Below are 23664 nucleotides of genomic sequence, written 5' to 3' on the forward strand. Positions count from 1 at the left end.
ATCCTGACAATTGTTCTTTATGTTATCTTAAACTTCACCAATTTTGTGTTCCAATATTCTTATGAATTTCATTCTTTTGTTAAGAAAAATTTAACGGCATTAGCAATTTGCATTAGCAATTAGCAATTTGCAACGTGGTTATTTTGTCGAACTTCAATTATTGCCCTTTGATCTGGCTATTCTGCAACAAAGGTGCATACAAAGAAATTGACCGGACACACAAACGTGCTCTTCGGATCCTCTAGAAAGATAACGAGTGTTCCTTCGACACATTACTCATTCGAAGTGGCAGTTTTTGTATACATGTTAGAAACTTACAGAAATTGATGACAGAAATCTACAAGTCCATGAATCATCTTAACCCATTGATTATATGGGAATTTCATAAAAAGAAGCATGTAACTTATAACCTAAGGATACAAAATCTCTGCAAACTGCCACTAATAAAGACACAGGGGTATGGGCAAGAATCACTGTCCTTTAGAGAGAGTTTACTTTGGAAGACCCTAGATGAAAGTCTTAAAAATGAACCAACCCTTGCAGCTCTCAAAAAGAGGATCAAAGACTGGGCTGGCGATAAATGCACCTGCAAATTATGCCGCTAATTTCTTTTTAGTAAGTATATTGTATTTTCTTGTTAATAGTTGGTTTGAATTATTATACTTTTAACTACTATTGTAAAATACCAACTTTAGATATGGATTAAATGAAATGAAAAATAACGAAAGTATGTGCTAAATTTACTGCACAGATACAATTGAAGAAGATGCAACTGGGTACAGTATTAGCTAATCCTTTGTTTTTTTGTATCTTTGCATGGTCAATAGCCGTTTGATTGTCCTGTTTCTGGGTTCATATTTATGACTAAGATGCAACTGAGCATTAATTTCCCTCCCAGAAGTAGTTATTTGTTTACTTTGAAGCGTTTTCTAGAGGTATTACATAACCAAGCTTAGAACTCACAGAACAGGCGTTAAAAGGCCCCCCCTGATTTTAAACCAACTGAATAAATACCTGTTCCACGTAAAGCAGTCTTCACAATTTGAAGCAACCTGGATAAGGGTAGTAGGAATTTTGGTTAAAAGACGACTGCGAGAGGTTGCTTTGTCAATTCACTCTCAAGGTATGATTAGAAAATTCTGACATTTTTTAAATGTTTCTTTGTTTACAAAACTGTTTATTTAAAACTACTCACAACTACTATTTACGCTCGAGCCTATATAACGGAAATCATCCTTCCAAAGCATTTTACTTGATAACCGTCATTCAAAATTATTGGCGTAAATAAGAAGAGAAGAAATAAAAGAGAAAATTTTATTTTTGAAGGGAGAAGCGGGAAGATTTGAAGTATTTCAAAATTGTTTCATTCCTGGAAATTTTTAACTTAAAAACGCGCAATGACAAACGCAAAAGGAAGAACACGTGGAGATGTTCTCTGGCATGACCTTTTCTAGATATTGTTTAGATCTTTTTTGGAAAGACAATTCTTCAGGGAAGAGCATGACCCACCCTCTATTTTAGACATGAAAAATGAATTTTGTTCTGAAGTTTAACTCCACGCACTTCCGGCATATAACAATTATACCTTTGAATTAAATTACTTTATCCACTCTTCTATTTTACTGTCAAAGTTCTTTTTTAAAATGAAATTATCCATGCAGCTTAGCGAGATTTGCAAAATAGTTTTCTCGTGCACTGAATTTGATTCTGCCCTAGATTCAAAGTCGAACTGCTGAGCTTGCAGATCGTAGGACGACTCTCCTTGGAAAGAGGTGACTGCGAAACACAGTGATGAGTTCAACATTGGCCAAAATTGTTGTTCTGCAAACTGCATTCTTCATCTTGTATTTGCTTGATATATTTTGCAATTCTTTTTTGATTTATGCACTTTGGAAGCTGAAAAAGTTGAAAATAAGGTCTTTTCAATTCATTCTCTGTCTCAGCATTTCGGATGTTTTACATGGTATTTTTGGCCTGATAGAGCAAGTGATGGTAGCAGCGAATTTACAACCTTCCAAAGACATTGCTTTTTTTATAGGGGCAGGAATCTTCTACTTTTTGAACTTCTCTACCAGTATGGTGCTTATTATTGGCATAGACCGCTTTGCTCACATGAAGTACCTAAACGCGTACCCAAGAGTGATGACAAAATGTAAGGCGACTTTTCTTGTGCTTGCCAACGTACTCTTTACTCTGCACACGTTGATTACGACTCGTGTCTTGTTGGTATACCATAGACAGTATCTTTTTGACAATCGACGTGCATACATACAATACAGGATAACTCTTGGCTTCTTGTATTTGGGTTTGACTGCCTTTATATTCTTTATTTACTTTTGGACATACAACTCTTTACGAAGACAAACCAAAAACATGGTTTGTTCCAAGAAGGAAAGTCAGAAAGAGAAGACAAAGGCAGAGAAAAGGAGAAACAGATGGAATCAAGGAAGCAAGGGAAGACACGTTCCACGTAATTCGAGCACCGAATTTGCAAAAGGAATGGCATTTGTTCTCGGCTCTCTGTTTTTCTTAGTTGTTCCTAATATATGCATGACCCCCTGTCAGTGGCTTATTACGTTATATGCTGACATCGAAACAATACTCAGATCATTGGAAATCATGCAAAAAATAGGAAATTACACATACATGAGCTCGATCTTGAATTGCTCACTCAATGCCGCTATATTGATCTATTTCAGTTCTGAATTAAACACCTTTACGAGGAAGTTTTTCTGTTGCTGCAAGAATTTGGATGCAACCAATAGTGTTCGCACTGTTGATGAGACGAAATACGATCGGTCATTGACAATGACGAAATCCCAGGTAGATAATGCATCCAGTATATCTCAGGTCTAAAGATGACGACTAAAGGAACATATTGCAAAATAGTGTTCAAATGTTTCTCTTTCAAAGTACATCTGTTTACGATAAAGGATAGTCCGAACGCGTCATGGGAGTCGTCGACTGCATCAGCCCAACTTTGCTTTAAGGTGTCTGACAATATCATATCACTGAGACACACGTAGTCATGTACTGGGGTTGCTGGAATAACTGTTTCAACTTTTAAGACTTGAATAATTTACATACATTGATTATCTTATTTAAATCTTTTTAGAAATTCTTGAAGCTAAACTCAATACCATATGTTGCATTAGTGTGTCGCACAATAATAGCTTTTGGAGAAAGCTTTTCAATGAGAAGTATAACCCTTAAAACCATTATAGGTTGCAGACAGAGTAATATAACTTTATCCATTGTTTTCATCGTGGATATATTTCCAAACTTTGCAATCGTAGAGAGTGGCATCGCTTGACTTTCCATACTAGGGGGGTGGAGGGTCATCAATAGAAAATTTACCGACGAAGAAATAGATGTAGAAGAATTTAGGTGCTATTTCACCTACTGATAGATTATTTTATCGACAAACTAAGGATTTTGTAGACAAAATGAAGAATTGTCAACAAATTCATAAAGTATGGGGGGTTGTTACACCCCCTACCCCTACAAGCCACGCCCTAGATCATAGATAATGTGCAGATGTTTTCATTACCTTCCCTAATTCACTAAGATATCTACATTTTTCTACAGTATACGCTTTTAGAAATATGTAACTTTTAGAAAATGGGATGATAGTAGCATGTACTTCATAGACAAATTCCCCAGCATGTTTTTTGCTGTTTGTTTAAACAGCTTCTCACCGGTGCAAATATAAAAAACGGTCATGCCATGTTACTAGAACTTAGGTAGAATGGGTGCAGACGACACTGAAATGCTTCTTGGCATCATTCTACAGCACGAACATTTTTGTTTCTTTTATTTTTGCATTACTTGGCTTAGTAGTTGCAATGTATATACTATTTAACAAATTAGAAAACTAGATATGAAAGAAAAGTAGCTGTCAAAGGTAGATTAATTAGCATTGTCTTGCCAAATTTCTTTTTCTCCCTGAATTTCTTTTTCCAACCTACAAATAAGTCAATCCTGTTGTGGAGTAAAACTGCAAATATACGCACTTTGATTTAAGAATTTATTGGCAGTTCTAATTTGAAGCCTGTCTACGAATGTTTGTAAGAAATCAGACAATGTGTGTACTTTGCAAGGCCCTGCTGAATGGCCAAGCTGAACCTACGACAACGGAGCCATTCAATTCAATTAGCCTCGGTTCTGTAAAAATTTACGCGGGTTTTTCTTATTCTCCTTCTCTAATAAAAGTGAATTTGAACAACATGGAGTGATCATTAGAGAGTCTTCTTATTTCTGTTTCATAATGAATGGGCAAAGGAGACCTAGAAGATTTAATCCTTACCAGAGGGGCCGTGGCTGGAGGGGAAATCATCAGCGTCAGTATAATAAGGGATATGTCAATGCGCCAAATGGACCTAGGCCCAACCAACAACAAAGTAAGAATTTTTTTATTGATTGTTGAGTGGTCATTTGCTTGTATCTATATATTTCTGTTATATAGTACAGCAACCAACTTTTTTATGTGTCCATGTTTGGTTAGTATCTTTTTATGGTTATTTAGAAGTAAATGATTAATCCACTGTTTCATGAAACTCTTTACCAAACGTGTTTTTTGAGTGGGTAAAAGCATTATCTTCCGCTACTAAACTAAGTTAATTGCTTTTAAACTAAAGGGCTCTTTAAAACTGCTAATGTCTTTTGGTCTCTGATATAGAGCAGTAAAGCTCCAAAACTTTGCAGCACTTGGAAAATCCGAAAACTTTTATTCGATATTTATGCAACAGTTGGGTAATGGAAGTTGCTTGGTTCCTTGTGCATGTGATATTTGAACCTTGTACATGGAATGTCAATTATAGGGGGCCTATTATAGGGGGTCAAAAAGCCTCAATCACGCCAAAAGCTGCAATCTTAAAATCTTCACAGAGTTATTTTCACAGAAAGCTGCAAGATGCATCTCATATGAAGCTGCCATTCAGGGAAAACCATGCATTTGTTGTAACATCTGCATGCTTATGTAAATGCCAACAAATTAATTCTGATTTATCTGGCTTAAATTGTCACTAAATTTTCTGATGTTCATCATTACCAAACAAGACTCAACAAAAGGGAACGTCAATACTAGTAGATGACATGGAATTTTGTTTACCAAAACTTTCAAATATTATGGCTAAAAAGAATGGGTTTGATTTCAAAGAAATATCAAAAGTGCAAAAGTTATGTAGTCTTTAGGTAACAACCAATAAGTAGAGTATAACAGATGCACATTCAAGGTCAGTTTAGTGCTGTTGCCAAAAGTTGAAATTGTACATCAAAATTACAATTGTACTATTATAAACAACACAGAAATTCATGAAAACAGGTATTCTTTGCAGACTGGAGAAACAATGTAAATTTTGATATATAGACAAGTTTATATAAAATGACTGTACTTCATTTTGGCAGAAATTTTAATACTTTAGCAACTAGAATAAAGGGTGGTCATTGACACTTTAAAAAGTTTTGGCAAATTGGACCCTTCAACATTTCATTATCTTTTTTCTTTCAAATAGTGCTATTTATTTAACTTGAGTGGAAAATGGCACTTGCAATTTGATATATGTTGATATATTTACTATCCAATTCAATGTCAAACTTGGTCAAATGCAAATCAATTTAATACACATATCACAATAATGCCATTGTATTTATACCCCAAAATTGTTTATTAAGATTGATTTGTCAAAATTTAATAAATGCAGCTCCAAATCATCAACAAGCAACCTGTTCTCAAAACAGAAGAGTTCCCCCAAGACGACATAATTGTCCATTTGAAAAATGGTACACATATTTTCCAGCAAAAGGTTAGTTGTATAGCAATAGATCTGCTTTAGAATTAATTTTCATAGCAATCTAATGTTTAATAATTAAATACCATCAAGATGCACAAGTATTTGGCTTTTGCTCATAAAATAAAAAGCATAAGATGGAAATGTTAATTTTGGGTTGCTTTAGAGTGTATAGTCTTATACAGACTCTTCTAGCAAATTTTGAAATAATTCATTATTGTTATATTACGGTAATGGCAGCAAAATGACCAAATAAGCTTTTGATGAAAAAAGCATAATCAGATTGGATCATTTATAAATATGGCTTTGTGTAATTGCTCAAGTAATAAGTGATCACATTATTTAATAAAAGTTCTAAAAATGAGTATGCTTATCTTCCTAACATCAGACTTTTAGTGTCACATGTCAGTTTAATTGTAATTTGATGACATTTTCATCCTTAAGCATACAATCCTGGAGATGAGCTTGCCATTGAGGTGAAAGAGTTTCAAAAATACTTTGAAAAGCGATTGGATACTTTTAATTTGGTAAGAATTTATGTTTTTTGGTTCAGTCTTTTTGTTGTACAAAAGAGGCCTGAAACTGCAGAATATATTCAAGAAGCAATTTGAATATTTATGGACATAATATTTTAGACAAAATTTACAGAAACGTTTTCCAGTTAGTGTGATTAAATAGTTAGGAATATAATAAAAGAGATATGGTAATATATGAATACAGCTAATATAATGTAAATGGTATATATTATTTATTTTCTTGTTAGGATGAAGTTGAGAGGAATAATTCTGTTTTTATTGACTATGGAGAGTTAACAAATGATGAAGGTATCTCACTATTTGTAATTTTTTCTTTGTGTCAAGTAATTTGCTGCTGTAAACTATTTTTTCCTTTTTCTTATTGGAGCAAAGTCTTTAAAAGCTTAAAATAACTAACTAAACATTTATTTGCCAGAGAACTTTACTCTTATGTTTATCTTAAAGCTCCACTGCTTATTTCTTGTTTGTTAAGTGTATTTTACGGTTATTCAAATCTAGTTCAGAATCGATTAAGTTACCTGTTCTTTTGCTTGGCAATCTGACACTGATCTTTATCTTAGATTTGAAAATGCAGCTGCCAAGCATTGCTCAGATGCTTGAGGATAATCCTGAAGAACATTTAAAGGCCATGAGTGTTGCCTTCCATCAGGTATACTTGATGAAGCATTATAACGCCATTTCTCTGCTATGCTAGCTACTTAGGGGTCGTATAGTACTACTTTGTAATCGAAACTCTGATTTTATAACATTTTGTCCCTTTATTTACAGCCAGTTCACGATTGGCCCAATTTCAGAACAAGCATACTTAAATTTTCCTTGTTCTGAAAAAAAGACACACAGCCTTAGAACTGCTCCAATATGCCTTGTTTTGCCTGTTTTGAAGTCTCACAGTCGTTTTAACAATCCCTTTCTATATCTCTTTTTACCCACTTCAAGATGTGTCGGCTTTGAACACATGCTTTATAATAGAAACTCCGTCTTTCGCATCTCTATAATCATACGTTCGCTTGCCATCAAGAATTTCTACATCACCTTAATACGGTTATTCTCCTTTTTAGGCCTTACTTGATGATCAAAACGGAGATGAACCTCAAAGTATTCAAATCTTATATGACATGCCATACATAAACACAAGGATCCTCAACTATGAACCATTAATTGCTCTGAAGAATCTCAAGGCAAATTTTTATGGTAACTGACTGCTAAAACAACGTTTTTACAAGCATTGAATTGTGTAAAGCTGAATGTATCAAATTTCATAATGTCAACTGCAAATCATATTCTTCTTTGTATATTTTAGTTGTATGTTAAATAAAGTCTTGGGACTACTTTGCTGGAAGCTGCAACACGTAACGACAATCCTCTATCGACTTTAAAAATGCGGCATTCATTAGAATACGAAGCTCAAAACAATAGCATCTGATTTATGCTTTATCACACGCTATAACTTAACTTTATATCAAAGCTGCACAAAGAAAGAGTAAATTACATCAAGACTTGAAAACGGGCTATGCTCGCAACGTCGTCAATACAATTGACTCTTCCTATTGTAAATCCAAGTTATAACATTGCATTACATTGTACGATACGCATCTACCTAGTGTATTTATCACACGCGTATTTGAATATCAAGCCAATCCACTTGAAAGTTGTTAACATTGTTTTCTTGAAGTTCCATCGACAGTCTGTAGCCCTCTTACTGGCTATCGCAAGCCTCTTTACCAAGTGAACCCACGTGATTGCATTTTCCTTTGCTTGTCTAGGTAAACTGGTGTCCGTTCGTGGTACTGTTGTTCGTGTTGGCAATGTCAAGCCCTTAGCAACTCACATGACATTCATTTGCACCTCTTGCCAGGCGCAACAGGTGACTTTTATACCTTATATCATTTTTGTCTTAATGTTTTCCTAAAGTCATAACACCGCATGGATCCATCAAGATAGCCTTGTATCGTTCACAGTAAAAGTAACAAGTAATAGAAATCTTAAGGTGAATCTTCAACTTTAACCAATTCACGTGTTTTAGATGATCTTTTAGAAATATACTTTATGCAAGCTTTAGTTCTTTATCAGTCATTCAAAGCGTATTTATTTTTTAGGTATTTTAGATTTTTCCTTTCTTCGTTTTAAACTCCTAACGTGCAAAAGTATGAGCTTTCCCATCAAAATTTTAGGTAATTGAGCTGATAGATGGGAAGTATTCCACACCAACCAAGGTATGCTACCAATTTTGATACACCAATACTTAAGAATAATGAGATTGTGACTTTTCTATTTTTTTTGTCAACTTGCAAACAAGAGTTGGCTTCTTGTAAAGTGTTAAGGTCTTTGGATATTCGAAAAAGGAACTCGTTAATGAAGTATAACTTTTTCGGTTGTAAATGTTCTTCGACCGTCAACTCACGAATAAGTCGCACCCTCGAATAAGTTGAATATGTAAAACTTTCCTAATTCAAATAAGCAGCACTCTCTTAAAAACCCAAATTGAGTTATTGCTCAATTGAATTTCTTATACCTCGCGAAGATCATGATCATACACTAAATAAGCCTTGACCTTGGGCGGCATCGCTGCGATTACGGATAGGCGGATATCAGACACCCTATATCGAAACTCTCACGAGAAAAACATTCGCCAAATGCTAAACAAGTTTTCAGAGCCTTCTACTTGAAGTAGTAGATTTCACTTCCATAGGTGTTGTACGTGTTGTACAGTTAGTTATACAAATTGATCCTATTATGTCCTAATTTGTCTCCAATTTTTTAGTGTGTATCAACTGAATGCAGGGCACGAACATTTATTCCTGATCGAAATTCTTCTAATACAAAAACGATCGACAGTCAAGTCATAAAGTAAGTTTTTGATCGTGTATTTTTTATATCGGTCTCCCATATGCCAGGCACTCATAATCCTACTTTCAGACTTCCCATCAACAAAGCGATTTAAATTTTCCTTTAGATTTTTATTGAGTTAGTTATAGAACGTTGGCAGCTTGGTGGCTTGGAAATGCCCTCTTACAGCGAAGATGAGTAATATCTGGTATTTTTATTTTGAAGAATTCAAATCTTATACAATTAACTGCATCAGTAATAAGATGCTTGGCACTGCAAGTATCTTTTTTGCGAGACCAACAGAAAGCTACAAATGGTGTTGGTCATTCGTATGAGCGAAGGGCAATATATAAATATACCATGCTTGCGTGTGCATGTTTCTTTTGAATTATCTTTCTATTGGCCGTGTTGAAAAACTGTTGACAAGTACCCGAAATGTGTTTTTAAAAATTGGGATAAACGTGCACAATATAGCTTAACCAATCTCCTTTAATTTTTTTATAATATGTGATTGTTTTTTTCTGTCTATGCGTTTCTTGGTTGAAAAGAGGTTATATGTTAGACATCAGCAAGATGTTATATGTAATTTTTTAGAATAATAAAATGTACAGGGAAAGTAGTAACAATACCAAGTGGTAAAAGGGAAAGTAAAAGGAAAAAAGAGATAGAGAAAGACAGAGACAGACATTTCTTGGTTGGATAGGCACATGCTTAGACAGAAGAGGCGTAGACATTATTCGATTGGCAGAAAACAGAACTTTATATCATGGATTGACAGCCAATGTCAGAATCTGACAAGGGACTATACAACGACGACAATGTATATTTTGAGTGGTAGTATTTTGAAATAGGCTGCAGCTTTATGCAACTGCATTTCGCCCAATGGGCAGAAAGCAAATATTGGATGAAATATTGGATGTGTTTGACCAACCGTTATGGGTCATCGGGCAGTTGTAGATCATTGTTGAATGAAGTTTGATCAAAATAAAAAATGATTTTGATTTCAGCCTTCTGTAAAAGATTGACAGCTTTCCAACTTTCCATACAACAACACGGCAGTTTGCACGTTACTTCGCATGTATTGCACGATAATTGAACTGTTTTATTACGTTGAATATGCTTGGTAGAACATTCAAGTTATTTGGGCGTTAATGGTGCATTAAGTGTTGGACTCTTTTGACGAAGGCTTGACTCAGATTCATCAGGTTGTTTTCCTCAATAGCAGTAAAAGATATTTCAGGTTGTTTTGCTTGAATCTGTTTATAGATTGCAAGAAATAATGTTAGATGAGCATCGAGAAACTGGAAGAATTCCTCGCACGATTGAATGTGAACTTTTTGCTGATTTAGGTTTGTAATATGGTTTTAGCGATTTATTCTCGTACTTCTTTTTTTGTTAGGCAGTTTGAAGGCAGTTGGTATCTTTTTACAGGATATGTATTAAAAATTTCTGTTGACAACGTATCTACAGCCCTGTTGGCGACGTACCCTACAGCCCTGTTGACAACGTACCCTACAACCCTGTTGACGACGAACCCTACAGTCCTGTTGACAACGTGCCCTACAGCCCTGTTGGCGACGTACCCTACAGCCCTGTTGACAACGTACCCTAGAACCCTGTTGACGACGAACCCTACAGCCCTGTTGACAACGTGCCCTACAGCCCTGTTGACGACGTGCCCTACAGCCCTGTTGACGACGTACCCTACAGCCCTGTTGACGACGTACCCTACAGCCCTGTTGGCGAAGTACCCTACATTCCTGTTGACGACGTACGCTACAACCCTGTTGACGACGTGCCTTACAGCCCTGTTGACGACGTGCCTTACAGCCCTGTTGACGACGTACCCTACAGCCCTGTTGACGACGTACCCTACAACCCTGTTGACGACGTGCCCTACGGCCCTGTTGACGACGTACCCTACAGCCCTGTTGGCGACGTACCCTACAGCCCTGTTGATTACGTACCCTACAACCCTGTTGACGACGTACACGGCAGTCCTACACGCAACCTACCCTGTTGGCGATTTACCCAGCAGCTCCGTTGAAGATGTTTACTACACTCCAAATGCTTTTGAATACAACCATTGTATACTTTTTCTAACATCTGCTTTTTCATCTCCCAGGATTTCATGTATTTGTGTGTTAATGCAAAAGTGCACTTTTTTGGTTTTAAAAAGTTTTTTTTTGAGATTTAGACCCGGATGCTGCATATTAAGTTGCTAGAAAAAAACTTTTTAAGTAGCGGTAGCTAATCTAAAGAATCTTGCACCCGCTTCATAAATTTGCCGAAAGGCATTTCAAAATTTTCTTGGCAAGGTTTTTGTTTATTGACCTTTTGAATGAAATTGATACTACCTTTACTCAGGAATTTGGAATTTACTCATGCTTATTTACATTTTTTTCTTGTTTTCGCGATTCTTTTTAATAGTCAGTGTTTGTGCTAAAAAAAATTTACTTGATCAATTTGTTTTAGTTGATGCTTGTGTACCAGGTGATGTTGCTGTGGTGACAGGAATCGTCAAACTATTGAGTCACGAAGACCGTAAGTTTGACTGAGACTGACTGATTCGATTGCTCGTGGAAAAAATTCATGAGGAAGCTCGTTTTGCCTTTGTGTCTTCAATCAATTTTTGATAAGTATAGTATGTACAGCTCATTTGATAATAAAAAGAGCAATTATAAGTCAGTATTTAAGTAAACAAATTCTTACCTGTCTAGAAGAACCGTCTTTTGCTACTTGTAATGTAATCCTCTTATCTAGGGAAGTAGACAGACAGGTTTCAATCGTTGTTATATTTGATTTTGCATCTACTTTTAGAGGCATCAAGAAAGAGCAAAGAAAAGTGCATGTTTCTTCTATATATTCAGGCTGTATCTGTTACAAATTGTAAAGAATCAAAATCGACCCAGCGTGAATCCGATGAGCAAAAAAGTGACTTCACTCTAAAGGTGACGCCCTTACACATTGCTATTAATGTTTGACTTGTCAGACGCCCGGTAAGACGGGCGAAAGCCTTTTAAACAAAGCGTCCATACGATCAAATACCGTTGCGTTAGGAAAGCAAATAAAATTGGAGAAATTAAAGTACCACAACCCAGGTCCGTTTTTTTCTTAGTTTTTTTAAAACGGCTTTCAAAGATTGAGAAAATTGTCAATGCTAGGGAAAAGAACATTTTATATGCTTATAAACTGTTTCACTTTTTACTCGTTCTTTGTTGTGTGCTCGAATTTTTCGTATTCGACCAGTTATCGAATTTTTTAAAGGCTCCTATCCGATGATTGTATTTAAATCATACAACGGATTTTTTATATTTGTGTAAAGATACACCCAATCTCAAAATCGATTTTTCAGGAGCTTTATGGCATTCGCGAGATTCATTCGGAGAAAAACGTATTCAAACTGATTGTAGGGCAAGTCTTTTAAATGTTCTTACAGTAAAAGATTAACCCTCTAATCTTACAGTATTCTTTCATATTGTCTTTTCTAAGTTTATTTCTATATTGCATCAATTGGGAGTACCGATTGAGATTTGTTCCACTGACGAAAGAAAACGTTTTGCAAAGCTTAACCTTACTCATGCAACCATTTTTTTTGTATTTTTAGCAGGAGAAGAAATGCTTTATGACTCTCATACTGAATGCTTCTTCTTTGCAAAGATATTGTTGTGGTTTGTCGTTTTCTTAAAAATGTTAAACATTATATTCACTTTCTGTTTTCTAGGTCTCTTTGTCCGACAATTTATGGACACGAGGTAATCTATTTGCAATTTTGGAAGTATTTTTCAGTTTTTTATATTAAGTTTATATTTTTTTCTTACGTCCATAATTCTGATCATGTCCTGCATATCTTTTGCCAATGGTACATTAATAACAAAAGTTTTTGCAGCTATAACCTTATAGTTGACATTCACTCTTAAGGGAATTTTAGTTTACATTTCTCTAGGATGCCTATTTCTTTCACAACTATTTTGTACTATCTAATGACCTTTCTTAAATTCATCATGCCATTCCTTCGAAGGGGGTTTTCAGATTTCAGTTTAACCTCGAGTTACAAAAGTGTATTGAACATTAGTATGTTTAACAAGCCAGGAAATTGTGATGTTCTAACCTGGACCTCATAGGTTCTGCTGCACAGATCAGATCGTGATTATCGAAGACTGCTAAGTTCCTCGTTCTGAACATTTACTGCTCTTAGAATACACGATACTTTCTAATTGACGTGTAATGTTGCTTCATTATGCTCCTCCACACTATAGCATAATGTGCCTCTTTTGTTTCGTCATATGCACTTTCTCCTTGATATAATTACTCTTTATTTCAGCTTGTCAAAGCAGGCTTGGTCCTAGGACTTTTTGGTGGAACACCAAATCATTCAGATGACAGGGTAGGTATCATTGTTTAAAAAAGCTTTCCTAGATTTCGATTTTTAGAATCTTTTTAAAATAGATCTTAAGATTTTCAGTCAAGTTAAAGCAGATTTTCTTTTATAATAACTTTTGTTTTAAAATTAATTTTCTTCATCTTGAATCAAGTTGTATATAACCTTGGCGTTTCCTTTTTTAGAAGTCTCTCAACTTGAAGTTATACCTTGCCCGTGCGTTTTTTATAAATATTGTTTAAGTTGTGCTCATAGTTTTTTGTGTTGTGTTATGGCCATTGGGAAGTCATGCAATTTTGCTCTCAATGGTGTTGAAATGCCGTGTTGTTGTGAAGTAATCAGTAGTTTTGAGGAGTATAAAAAATTGTTTATTTTGCATAAATAATGTAGAGCCATATTGCGATTCGAAGCGACCCGCACATTCTCATTGTTGGTGATCCGGGCCTAGGAAAGAGTCAGGTATTGTTGTGGCATATACAAAACATTATGTTTTACATAATCACTTGATCTTGATAATTGAATGGCATTAGTGCAATGCCATGTTAATGAAAATAAGCTCATCTGGCATTGTTTTGAGAAGACGATTATAACTGTATTGATGGAAAGAATATTATCACTCTTTATAAAGTATTTGATTAATATTTAATAATTGTAATTGTAATTGTATAGATTAATTAATGTTAATTTTTACAATAGCAAACATTCACTAATTAAGACTATCAAAAAGCAAATTTTAAGGGTTGCACAAGTAATAGATTACCCACTGCAAAAAAATATGCGCATTTGTTTTCAAGGAACCAAATTTTCATCAAAGTCTTGAATTGTGTAGTATTTTTTGCTGTCTTTATTGATTCTGGGATTTTTTCCAGATTTTAGGCCCTTGAAAACGTAATGATCTGATACAATGGTTGATAGTTCTTGTTTTAGGTACAAAATAGTCTTTATTTTACTCTTGTTGTTACAATATTAAGCACTGGCGAACCTTGAAGTTGTAAGCACTGGTGAACCTTGATATTTCTTAAAATCATTTACTGTGCACTTTTTCTAACTACAGATGCTCCAAGCAGTTTCAAATGCGGCGCCAAGAGGCGTCTATGTCTGTGGGAACAACACAACAACATCTGGATTGACAGTAATATTCCGTTTTTACCGAGTTAACCTTATTACTTTTTAAACGATTCCCACTCCCTCATACTTTGACAAGTTATATCTTCTATTTTACGAAATGATATTCTGATATCATGCACGATTTTCTTAGGTGCTACTGTGTAAAATGTTGTTTGATATCCTAGAACATAAAATACTTTGATACTCTATGATGAAGTTATGCAACATGGTATGATATTTGATATTATATTATATCCAGATAGTCCTTGCTTCGCTGTCATCACCGCTTAGAATCAAGTTTGCTTTGTTTTCACCAGGTGACCTTAGCAAGAGAAAGTGGAACTGGAGAGTACGCTTTGGAGGCAGGAGCTCTTGTCCTGGCTGATCAAGGTGATTCTAAAAATTTTTTGTGCACGCCAGCCTTCTTATGCGTGCTAGCCTCTTTTTACGCTAGCCTCTTAATGCGCGCTAGCCTCTTAATGCGCGCTAGCCTCCTTAAAGCATAAAAGCCTCCTTTCATCGCTATAATGTCAACGTTTGTGAATCATGATTTACGTCACAACACTTCTGGGTGTCTTGCTGAAAAACAATGAATTTTAGGATCACTGGAAATAAACTTGGAATGGTCACAATACCCTGTACTTTACCGTGTGACATAAGTAGCCTTGATTGTATGAGTAATGGTGAGTTGATAAATGAAGGACCCATTTTCAACCGCCTCTTTTGCTTTACATTTGAGTTTTTCGGGAAATATGGGAATTTTTAAGATACCGCACAATTATTGTTGTCCTAGGTTGTTGCTGTATTGATGAATTCGATAAAATGAAATCACAGCACCAGGCTTTGCTTGAAGCAATGGTAAGTGTCCGAGTCTAGCTGAGCAACTTAAGTTTGGTACGAGTGATTTTAAGTAAATTAGGGTATTTTCTGTTATTGCATTTTCAATTACTTTGTAAGACTTGCCTCGAACATATTACACTGCTGGTTATTCAGCATTTACTTGATCGTTGTCTATGTTGTTATATTGTGCCTTTCTTTTCTGTAAAGGAGCAACAAAGCATCAGCATAGCAAAAGCTGGGATTCTTTGCAGGTAAAGAAAGTTATTACCAAAATCTCGGCACTGGGCATCGGCGACAATTCAATTTATGACTGTTTCCACGTTGTTTTTTCGAATTCGTTAGATAATCTTAAAATAATTCATGTTTTAACGATCGTTGCTAAATCCAGTTTCAATGTTCGAAGATAAATCTTGTTTTCGTCATCGTAGATAAATCATTTTTCAACGTGCAATTATTTTTCAATGCTCAAAGATAAATCATGTTTCAATGTCCATAAGTAGCTCTAGTAATCAAATAGCTCACCAAATGTGAATTCAGTCACAGAATATGAATTCTGTGATTCTGTCAGCAAATTTTCTTCAGATTTACGAGCTGTCAGATATTATTAAAGCAAATATCTTTCTCTGCAGTCTACCAGCAAGAACATCGATAATTGCAGCTGCAAACCCGGTTGGTGGACATTACAACAAAGCCAACACTGTGTCCGAAAACCTTAAGTAAGTATGGCTCTCGATGCTGGAAGATAAATGCATTGTATTTATTTTGATCCATTTCGCAAAACGTTCACCGCAAGAGCTCTTTCAATAGATGTCTTTTGCCTGTACCTACTACACTGGCTTTTGAGAGCCATCTGATGGTTGTATGGAGACACCTTGATTTTCTCGTTGTTTTGTATTGGTAATTTACTTGCTTTGCTAACTTCCCAAGCAATATGTCATCAATTTACAGCGATATTGTACTGTCTACTTTTTTGCAATACCCCAAAAGTCTTGTTTTTCTTTGCCAATTTCCTTGAAATCGTTGGTTCGAGTTTTGTTATTTGCCCGTTAACACCAATCTCCTTTTCCTCCTTGAAGAATGAATGGAGCATTGTTGTCCAGATTTGATTTGGTAAATATAAAAATTTAACAATATTATTCGTCACATTAAAATGGTAATCAAATTCAAAACACTAAGTCACGGTATCCTGTCACCAAAAATTTATTTTTGATTGGCGCTAGTTTTCTAAACTTTCCTTACTGCAGTCGCATGGACATGTCAAATAAAATATTTTAGAACGGTAAAATGCATGAAATGATTGCCTAAAACAAGTCCATGCTATTAATCATTTTCCCACTTTTGTGAAATTAAAATACACCATCTGCAAATTATAATATCAAAAAGTACGATCTTTTTTTTGATTACATAAGATAAGAACATCAAGTCAGATAATGCAAACTTGCGTATTCTAAACATGCCAATGTCAGACATTCGTGTTTAATCCCTTTTAATCGTTAAAACAATTTTTGCTCATATTGGTTATTCATTATCCCTAGCATACTCTCTTCCAAAAGTGAACCCCTTTTTGTCGTACTTCTCTCGAAATTTTTCAAAGCCAATTTCTCGATGTTAATTACTTATAACACTCATGTAATTTGGTTGCTCTTTTTATAGGTTTTCATACTCCTAGATAACCCTGATGAGGTATTTTGCAGCGATAAATTCGTTTGTATTGCAATTATGATTGTATTTTAAATTATGCTATTTCTCCAATGGCTTTTGGAGCTGAATATTCGTTTTGGTTCTCGATCCTTGTATTTTAAGTTGGTTTTTTTATGAGTGAAATGCAAAATTTATCACATTTATACGCTAGTGAAAATATAATCATAGATCAATTCTTTTGCTAAACTCCTCAAACTATTTTCTCATTGAAATTTTATTGTAAAGCGGTTTTTAACCATTATTCTGTGATAGATTCCTTTCAAGTGTTTGCTTCTATCATATCAAATGCCAGCAAATAGGCAATGTATGTATACATAATCCACACCGAACATCCTACCATATCACCTTGTCAATTGCCCGAACTTTATCGCACAACTCTTCGATGATTTCTCTGACGTAATAGCACTGCAATACTTTCTTCCTGTCCCCAGTGCATACAGCGTGTCCTCGATCAAAACATCCTTTAACACACTTGGTATTCATTATCTCCTAACAATCCCTGCCACTTATATGTAGCCTGAGCCCCAGGGTTTGGGGTCTGGAACTCAGGCTACTTATATGGTGCTATCTATAGACATTCCCATGTCCTTCCTTAAAGTCACGAGTTTTCGTGAATTTCGTGCCCATACTCCCTGTTTTTATAGAACCTTTTTGAACTCGTGATATATTTTTCCAGGAGCTTGATTGCATCCTCTCTGAACATGTAATGGCAATACATTGTGGATCTGTCGGGTATTTTTCTTTACTAGAAATTTTAGTCTCTTTGTTTAATATGCATTTTAGACCAAATGTTTATTTTTTTAATGTTTACTACTACTATCCCTAGCTAAAGAGATTGTATTTAGCATCGTCAATTTAACTTGGTGTTTCTTCGCTTTGATAGGGAAAGTCTTCAAACAATAAGAGAGCAATTTTTAGGTGCTTTAGTGAATTTTGAATTGTACTTTGTAATCTTCCGATTCTTATAAATTCTAGCCAAAGCTCTTCTGAAACCAGGGAAGTCCAAGAGCCCCAAGAGGTAAAAATCTCAAAATGGTATTTTACACAAAGAGTTGAGAAAACCTCAATTTCGTTTTTTAAGTTATTAGGCGACTGCATATTCTTACAAACTGATTTCTTTCTGACTGTGAAATAAACCCAAGTGATTCCCAAAACTGGCGGCAACATTGAGGGAGTTTTCTCTGTTAGAAATTGTGCACTTATCTGTACTTTTCATGTTTCTTCGGAACAGTGGCGATATGCCTGTACATCTTAGAATTGCAACTGTTATTCAAGAAAGCGCCTTTACATAAACAGGTACATGCTCTACATACAGCCTTTTATTATGCCCACAGGCTAGTGTCTTAGACGAGGCCAGAAGTCAGTGGGAGGCTGATAAGCCACTGTCTCAGAGATTGAAGGTTTGTTATGTTTTGTATCGTTTCTAAGCAACATTAAGAGCTCCCATGCTTTCTTGCAAAAATTACTCACTTAGCTGCTGGTTTGAGGCCAACCTTTCTTAAACTATACAGTGTTTTGAATCTTCTTAAGATTTCTCTCATTGATATTGTATATTGAGCACCTTTAAACATGTCTCTAACAGAGATAAGTCAATTTTGTAGATTTCGAGAAACGAGCGACTTGATTACATTCCAATACAACTTCTTAGAAAGGTAATGTAATGCTTACAAAATCTTGTGGTATTGCTCAATATATTCATAAATATATTCATAGCTATTTTTCTTTGAGACAATGTTATCAAATTAGATTTTCAGAGCTTCGATGTTTCCTGGCAGACACTTGATAGATGATTATGATAATAAGATCTTGGACATACGTTTTGTTGCAGAAGAGAGCTGGGTTGTCTACTAATGTATTCTGTTATGAGACTGTTATGTTTCCTAAACAAACTTGTAGACACAGATTGATCTCAAGACATATGGCGTGGATTGTCATTTCTCATTCGATTCTCCTAGAAGCTAACTGGTGATAATATAAAGACATATTCTTAGATGTACATTTTAATGGTCTGAAATATCACTATGGAATACCTCTGAATGTACAAAACAGCTAAATGTACCACAAGTTGGTATGCTTTGCCCATGTTATCGGAGGTTTTTCCTTTTAATGTACTGCAATTGGGTCTTTTTCATAAAATTTATGAGCCAGACCGAAACAACATCAATCGAACGCATGTCTTTTACTGACCATGTCACTCAGCCAAATTACAACAGATTGAACAGATTTTTCCCACTCTATTCTATTGGTTTCTTTCAAGATACATTGTCAAAATTCTAAATTTCTAAAGATAAATTTTTATGGCATCATCATTCAGCTACACTGTTGCCCTTCAGCCATTTTTAACTTATTTGATGCCCGCTCTTCGTTGCAGTTGGATTAGTATATAACTCGTAACTCGAGTTTTCTTTGTTTGATTTTTAGCTCTTTTCATTCTTTCATTCATGCACAAAAAATTCGTTTGTTATTAATTAGCTAGCCAGACATAGACTTGCATGTTTAAAATTATTTTAGATCAAAAATTTATGAGCCAGACCGAAATAACGTCAATCTAACGCATCTCTTTTACTGACCATGTCACTCAGCCAATTTACAACAGATTGAACAGATTTTTCCCACTCTATTCTAATTTAACTAAAATTAAACTAGGGTTTAATTTTCGATGCCTTTCAACCCTATTTGAACTGCATCATTCTAGGCAACTACCCAAATCTAAGTGACGGCAGCCAAGTCGATAACTGAAACATGTATATTTTCATTCTTTTATAGTACATTGCCTATGCAAGAAAGTACGTCCACCCGAAGTTATCTCCGGAAGCAGCAACGATTTTACAGGTAGAACTGTCATTTGTCGACTGACCTCCATTCACTCTAGGAAGGCTGGTGCATTCAAAGCTTGCAGAAGCCATCATGTGATTACAATGATTTTGTTTTTGCTTGGTTCGCAGCTTTACACAGAAGAAAAGATACAAATGTCTGATTCTTGACCCTGACAGTTCCAACACTAAAAGTCATTGCTCTCACGGAGGAGTGCTATTTTTGCATCTAGTCAATTTACATACACATCAGTTCACACAGGGAATGTTTTTTAAATTTATAACTATTAGAATGCACTGGCTACTACCATTTACAAGCTGTCGTTTGATGTAAACTCTGTCTCTCATGACAATTTGTTGTTTCTATCTCTTCTGTTGATTTGTGCATTTATTATTACAAAATGTTTTTCCATCATCAGTTAGCAAAAACAAAAGGCTCAATCGTCAGTAAAAGGCGATTGCAAACCATCTTCCTTAAATATTCTTTTAAAATATCATCGCATCAAATTAAAAATGGTGTGTCATAAGAAAGTATTTTTAAAGCGTTTGTAAAGGTTACTATTGCACGAGCCTTTTAGTCAAGACATGACGATGCATTTCGTTACAAACTTCATTAATATGGCATATACTTTTCAGGATTTTTATTTGATGCTAAGGCGTCAATACCGTGGCCCAGATAGTACCCCTGTGACAACCAGGCAATTTGAATCTTTGATTCGATTGAGTCAGGTACACAGTTTTCAATTTGAAATTCGTAGACAATCTTTTGATGGTATGATAGTGAGCTCTTGAACATTCATATGTCTCAGTTTTCAATTTTAACATTTACATGCCTCCATGACGAAATCAAGAGAAGAGACCAAGCCTTAGAGGACGAGGCCTTTCAAGAGCACTACTCTGAAGCGATTTATTCGATGCCAACAACCCTCTTTGAAAACATATCACCCTAATAAATAGCTCTCAAAATTGATGGATATTATCCACCAACTGATCAACTGTTCCCCGACAAAGATTGTGATTTTCCTAGCTCTCTTTAATGTTTCTTTTTGCAGTGATGTTGATTATGATAAACCCAACATTTACCAATTTTAGTACTCTAATGCCAACACGTGACAAGAAATAATATAAGTGAATTAACTTCTTTTCTTCAAACAATGCTTAAATGGCTTTCCTAGGCAAGAGCAAAACTGGAATTGAGGGAAGAGGCCACAGTAAAAGATGCTGAAGACGTTATTGAAATTGTCAAATTTTGGTATGTCTTTTCCTTCACTTTACTATAGCCTAAGTTACAAATGGCGGAATCTTTGTGGGTGCCCAGTTGGAAGAGGTCTCGATCTACCATTATTGGTCTATCAATAGAACTCTGGTATTGAATGTCATCATGTATTATTAATTTGAAAATACCACCTTCTAATAAATTTCTTTTACAAAACTCTCGCTTGATTTTTTAATACAGGTTAATCTTTGCAAGAACGACTTTAATCAATAAAAACCAGAAATATTTTTTCCATCTCTTCATGATTCTGAAGTGTGTCATTATTTGTTCAACGTACAATCTGATTTTAGTCTCGTCGACATATTTATGGATGATATTGGCACGCTGAATCTTGAAAGGTCGTTTCAGGGATCTGGTATGAGCAAAAGAAAACAGGTATGCTTTCCCTTGCCACTTACACGTCCTAATTAGTTTCAAGCACTTTGCAAATATATTTCAGACAAAGTTTTTCCTTTAAGAATACGCATTTAAGGAAAATGTTCATTTCTGAAAGCCCTTACTTTTGCCAGGCTGGTGTTAACATTTCTTTTGAAAGAAAGTTGTTCTTTCTCACTCAATAAAGGAGTGGAAAACCTTTTCTTTCTTACTCAATAACGAAGTGGAAAACCTTAGTGCTCTTTGAATCTTGATTACCTGGTTATTTATAATCAAGAAAATTGCAAGCGTGTATCAGGTGCTCTTCAAATGTTAACGCAGTTGCCTTGCTTGATTTTGTCTTTGTCCAATAATTGCGCCGTATTTCTGTTTTTCGTGACATCCATGGCTGAAAAATACCTAATCATACTCATATTTTAATACCTAAAGATACCTAATCTACGCTTCCTTTAAACTTGCTAAAATTTTGGAATTCATTGTTTTTAACTTTTTCTCTCTAGGTAAAAAAATTTGTCACCGAGCTGACAAAAGTTGCAGAGCGCAATAGAAACTCTCTCTTTAATGTCGATCAAATGAAGCAAATTGCAGCGGTAAGTTTGAACAAAGTTGAATTAAACCATCTTTGTCAAAGGAATCGTTTTCATGTATTTGCCAACCCTTGTTCCCTAAGTTCTGTTTAAAGCCTCATTGGAGTTTTTTGTTCTAGGCCTCTTCTGGTTTTTTCTTCTTAAAGATCCTTCATAAATATTTTCAAGGGTAGACTAGAAATTCGTAGGTATGAAAACTGATTCCAGATTATGCAATAATTATGGATGTGACGTTTGCCCCTTGACCAACCTTTATGATCCAGATCCCTACAAAATTTAAAACAGTTTCTTTTCAGACGCCAAGCATTAATTTGTTTATCATGGGGACCGGAGGTGAATGTTTTAGTGAAAACTATAATCACGGTCACCTCTGTGCTATGGCCACCTCCAGATCGGCGGGCTGTAGAGAAGGTCACTGTAGAATTTATGGTCAAACTCTCATAAGAAAACTTCTGCACAGCGGCCACCTTCAATCAACGGCCAAACGTCTACTCAGGAGTGCCCCAATGCCAAATTTGACCTCAATTAACGGTCAAGCAGGAAACCTTTTGTAAAGAAAGATGAAAGATGTTTTTTAAATCCTTAATTTTCCAGCCTTTTCATATCCCTTTGCTTAATTCATCACAGGTATCCAAAATTTATTAAGGTATCCAAAAGATCAATTTATTTCTATTTAGTGACAGTGCATGATATCGTTGATCGTGATTTTGTAATATATGTAGGTAAGTAAAACAAAGGCTTTAATCAACCCTTCACCCTTATCTGACTAGCTTTTTTTATAAAAAGTATATATGAAAATACCTCTCCATAGCGTTCACCTCTAAAACAATGGCCACTAAGCTTGGTCCCCGAAAGTGGCCGCTATTAGCGGTTTCATTGTATTTTGTTTCGCTGTCTTTGTTGTTGTTGTTGTTATCTTCGTTCTTTGCTTCATTATTATATATTCTCTTTGCTTTAGGTATTGAAAATCCAAACTGGGAATTTTCAAGATTTCATCGAAGGTTTAAATGCACAAAACTATATTATTAAGAAAGGACCAAGACTTTATCAGTTGCAGACTTCGAATTTTTGATAAACTTCGTGATAATACTTTAAATAAAATGCGAGATTTAGCATGGATTGATTTGTGAAAAACAGTTGTAGATAGATGATTTTATGGGTTCTTATAGCTCATAGATTGTTATTGTAAATTATTCATTGTTCGTTGCGTTTAAAAGCTTTGTTTTTCTTTCTGCCATTTGTCGCAGAAAAACTAATGTTTGTCGTAAATGTAGTTTCTCGCAGCATACTGTTAGAGGAAAAACATTTCAAAACAATTCACTTGCCTTCATTTCATGCAACGGTTTTTTTCACAAAATGCAATAATTCTGTCTATTTACCAGCATGAAATTTTTGATCAGTTACATTTGCTAATGCCTGTATTCACTTAAATT

The 23664-nt window shown here is 35.2% G+C and overlaps 1 protein-coding gene across 1 annotated transcript; it reads left to right on the forward strand.

Moving 5' to 3' along the window:
* The first annotated feature begins 1023 nt into the window (after nucleotides 1-1023).
* Nucleotides 1024-23547, forward strand: LOC135691167 (DNA helicase MCM8). Its single transcript, XM_065208955.2, has 34 exons — nucleotides 1024-1123; nucleotides 1717-4400; nucleotides 5703-5804; nucleotides 6234-6316; nucleotides 6553-6613; nucleotides 6886-6974; nucleotides 7384-7516; nucleotides 8089-8189; nucleotides 8497-8538; nucleotides 9087-9172; nucleotides 10418-10500; nucleotides 11627-11695; nucleotides 11972-12102; nucleotides 12507-12565; nucleotides 12876-12906; nucleotides 13476-13538; nucleotides 13923-13991; nucleotides 14587-14664; nucleotides 14957-15029; nucleotides 15433-15497; nucleotides 15687-15730; nucleotides 16109-16195; nucleotides 16556-16589; nucleotides 17133-17162; nucleotides 17857-17912; nucleotides 18156-18198; nucleotides 18515-18580; nucleotides 18782-18832; nucleotides 19947-20012; nucleotides 20630-20722; nucleotides 21169-21245; nucleotides 21560-21644; nucleotides 22145-22234; nucleotides 23190-23547. The coding sequence occupies exons 2-34, from the start codon at nucleotides 4268-4270 to the stop codon at nucleotides 23301-23303; spliced, it is 2487 nt and encodes an 828-aa protein (XP_065065027.2). The 5' UTR covers nucleotides 1024-1123; nucleotides 1717-4267; the 3' UTR covers nucleotides 23304-23547.
* Nucleotides 23548-23664: the final 117 nt, after the last annotated feature.

Source organism: Rhopilema esculentum, chromosome 10 (genome assembly GCF_057945365.1).
Source record: "Rhopilema esculentum isolate cy_ngs chromosome 10, ASM5794536v1, whole genome shotgun sequence".
Lineage (NCBI taxonomy): Eukaryota > Metazoa > Cnidaria > Scyphozoa > Rhizostomeae > Rhizostomatidae > Rhopilema > Rhopilema esculentum.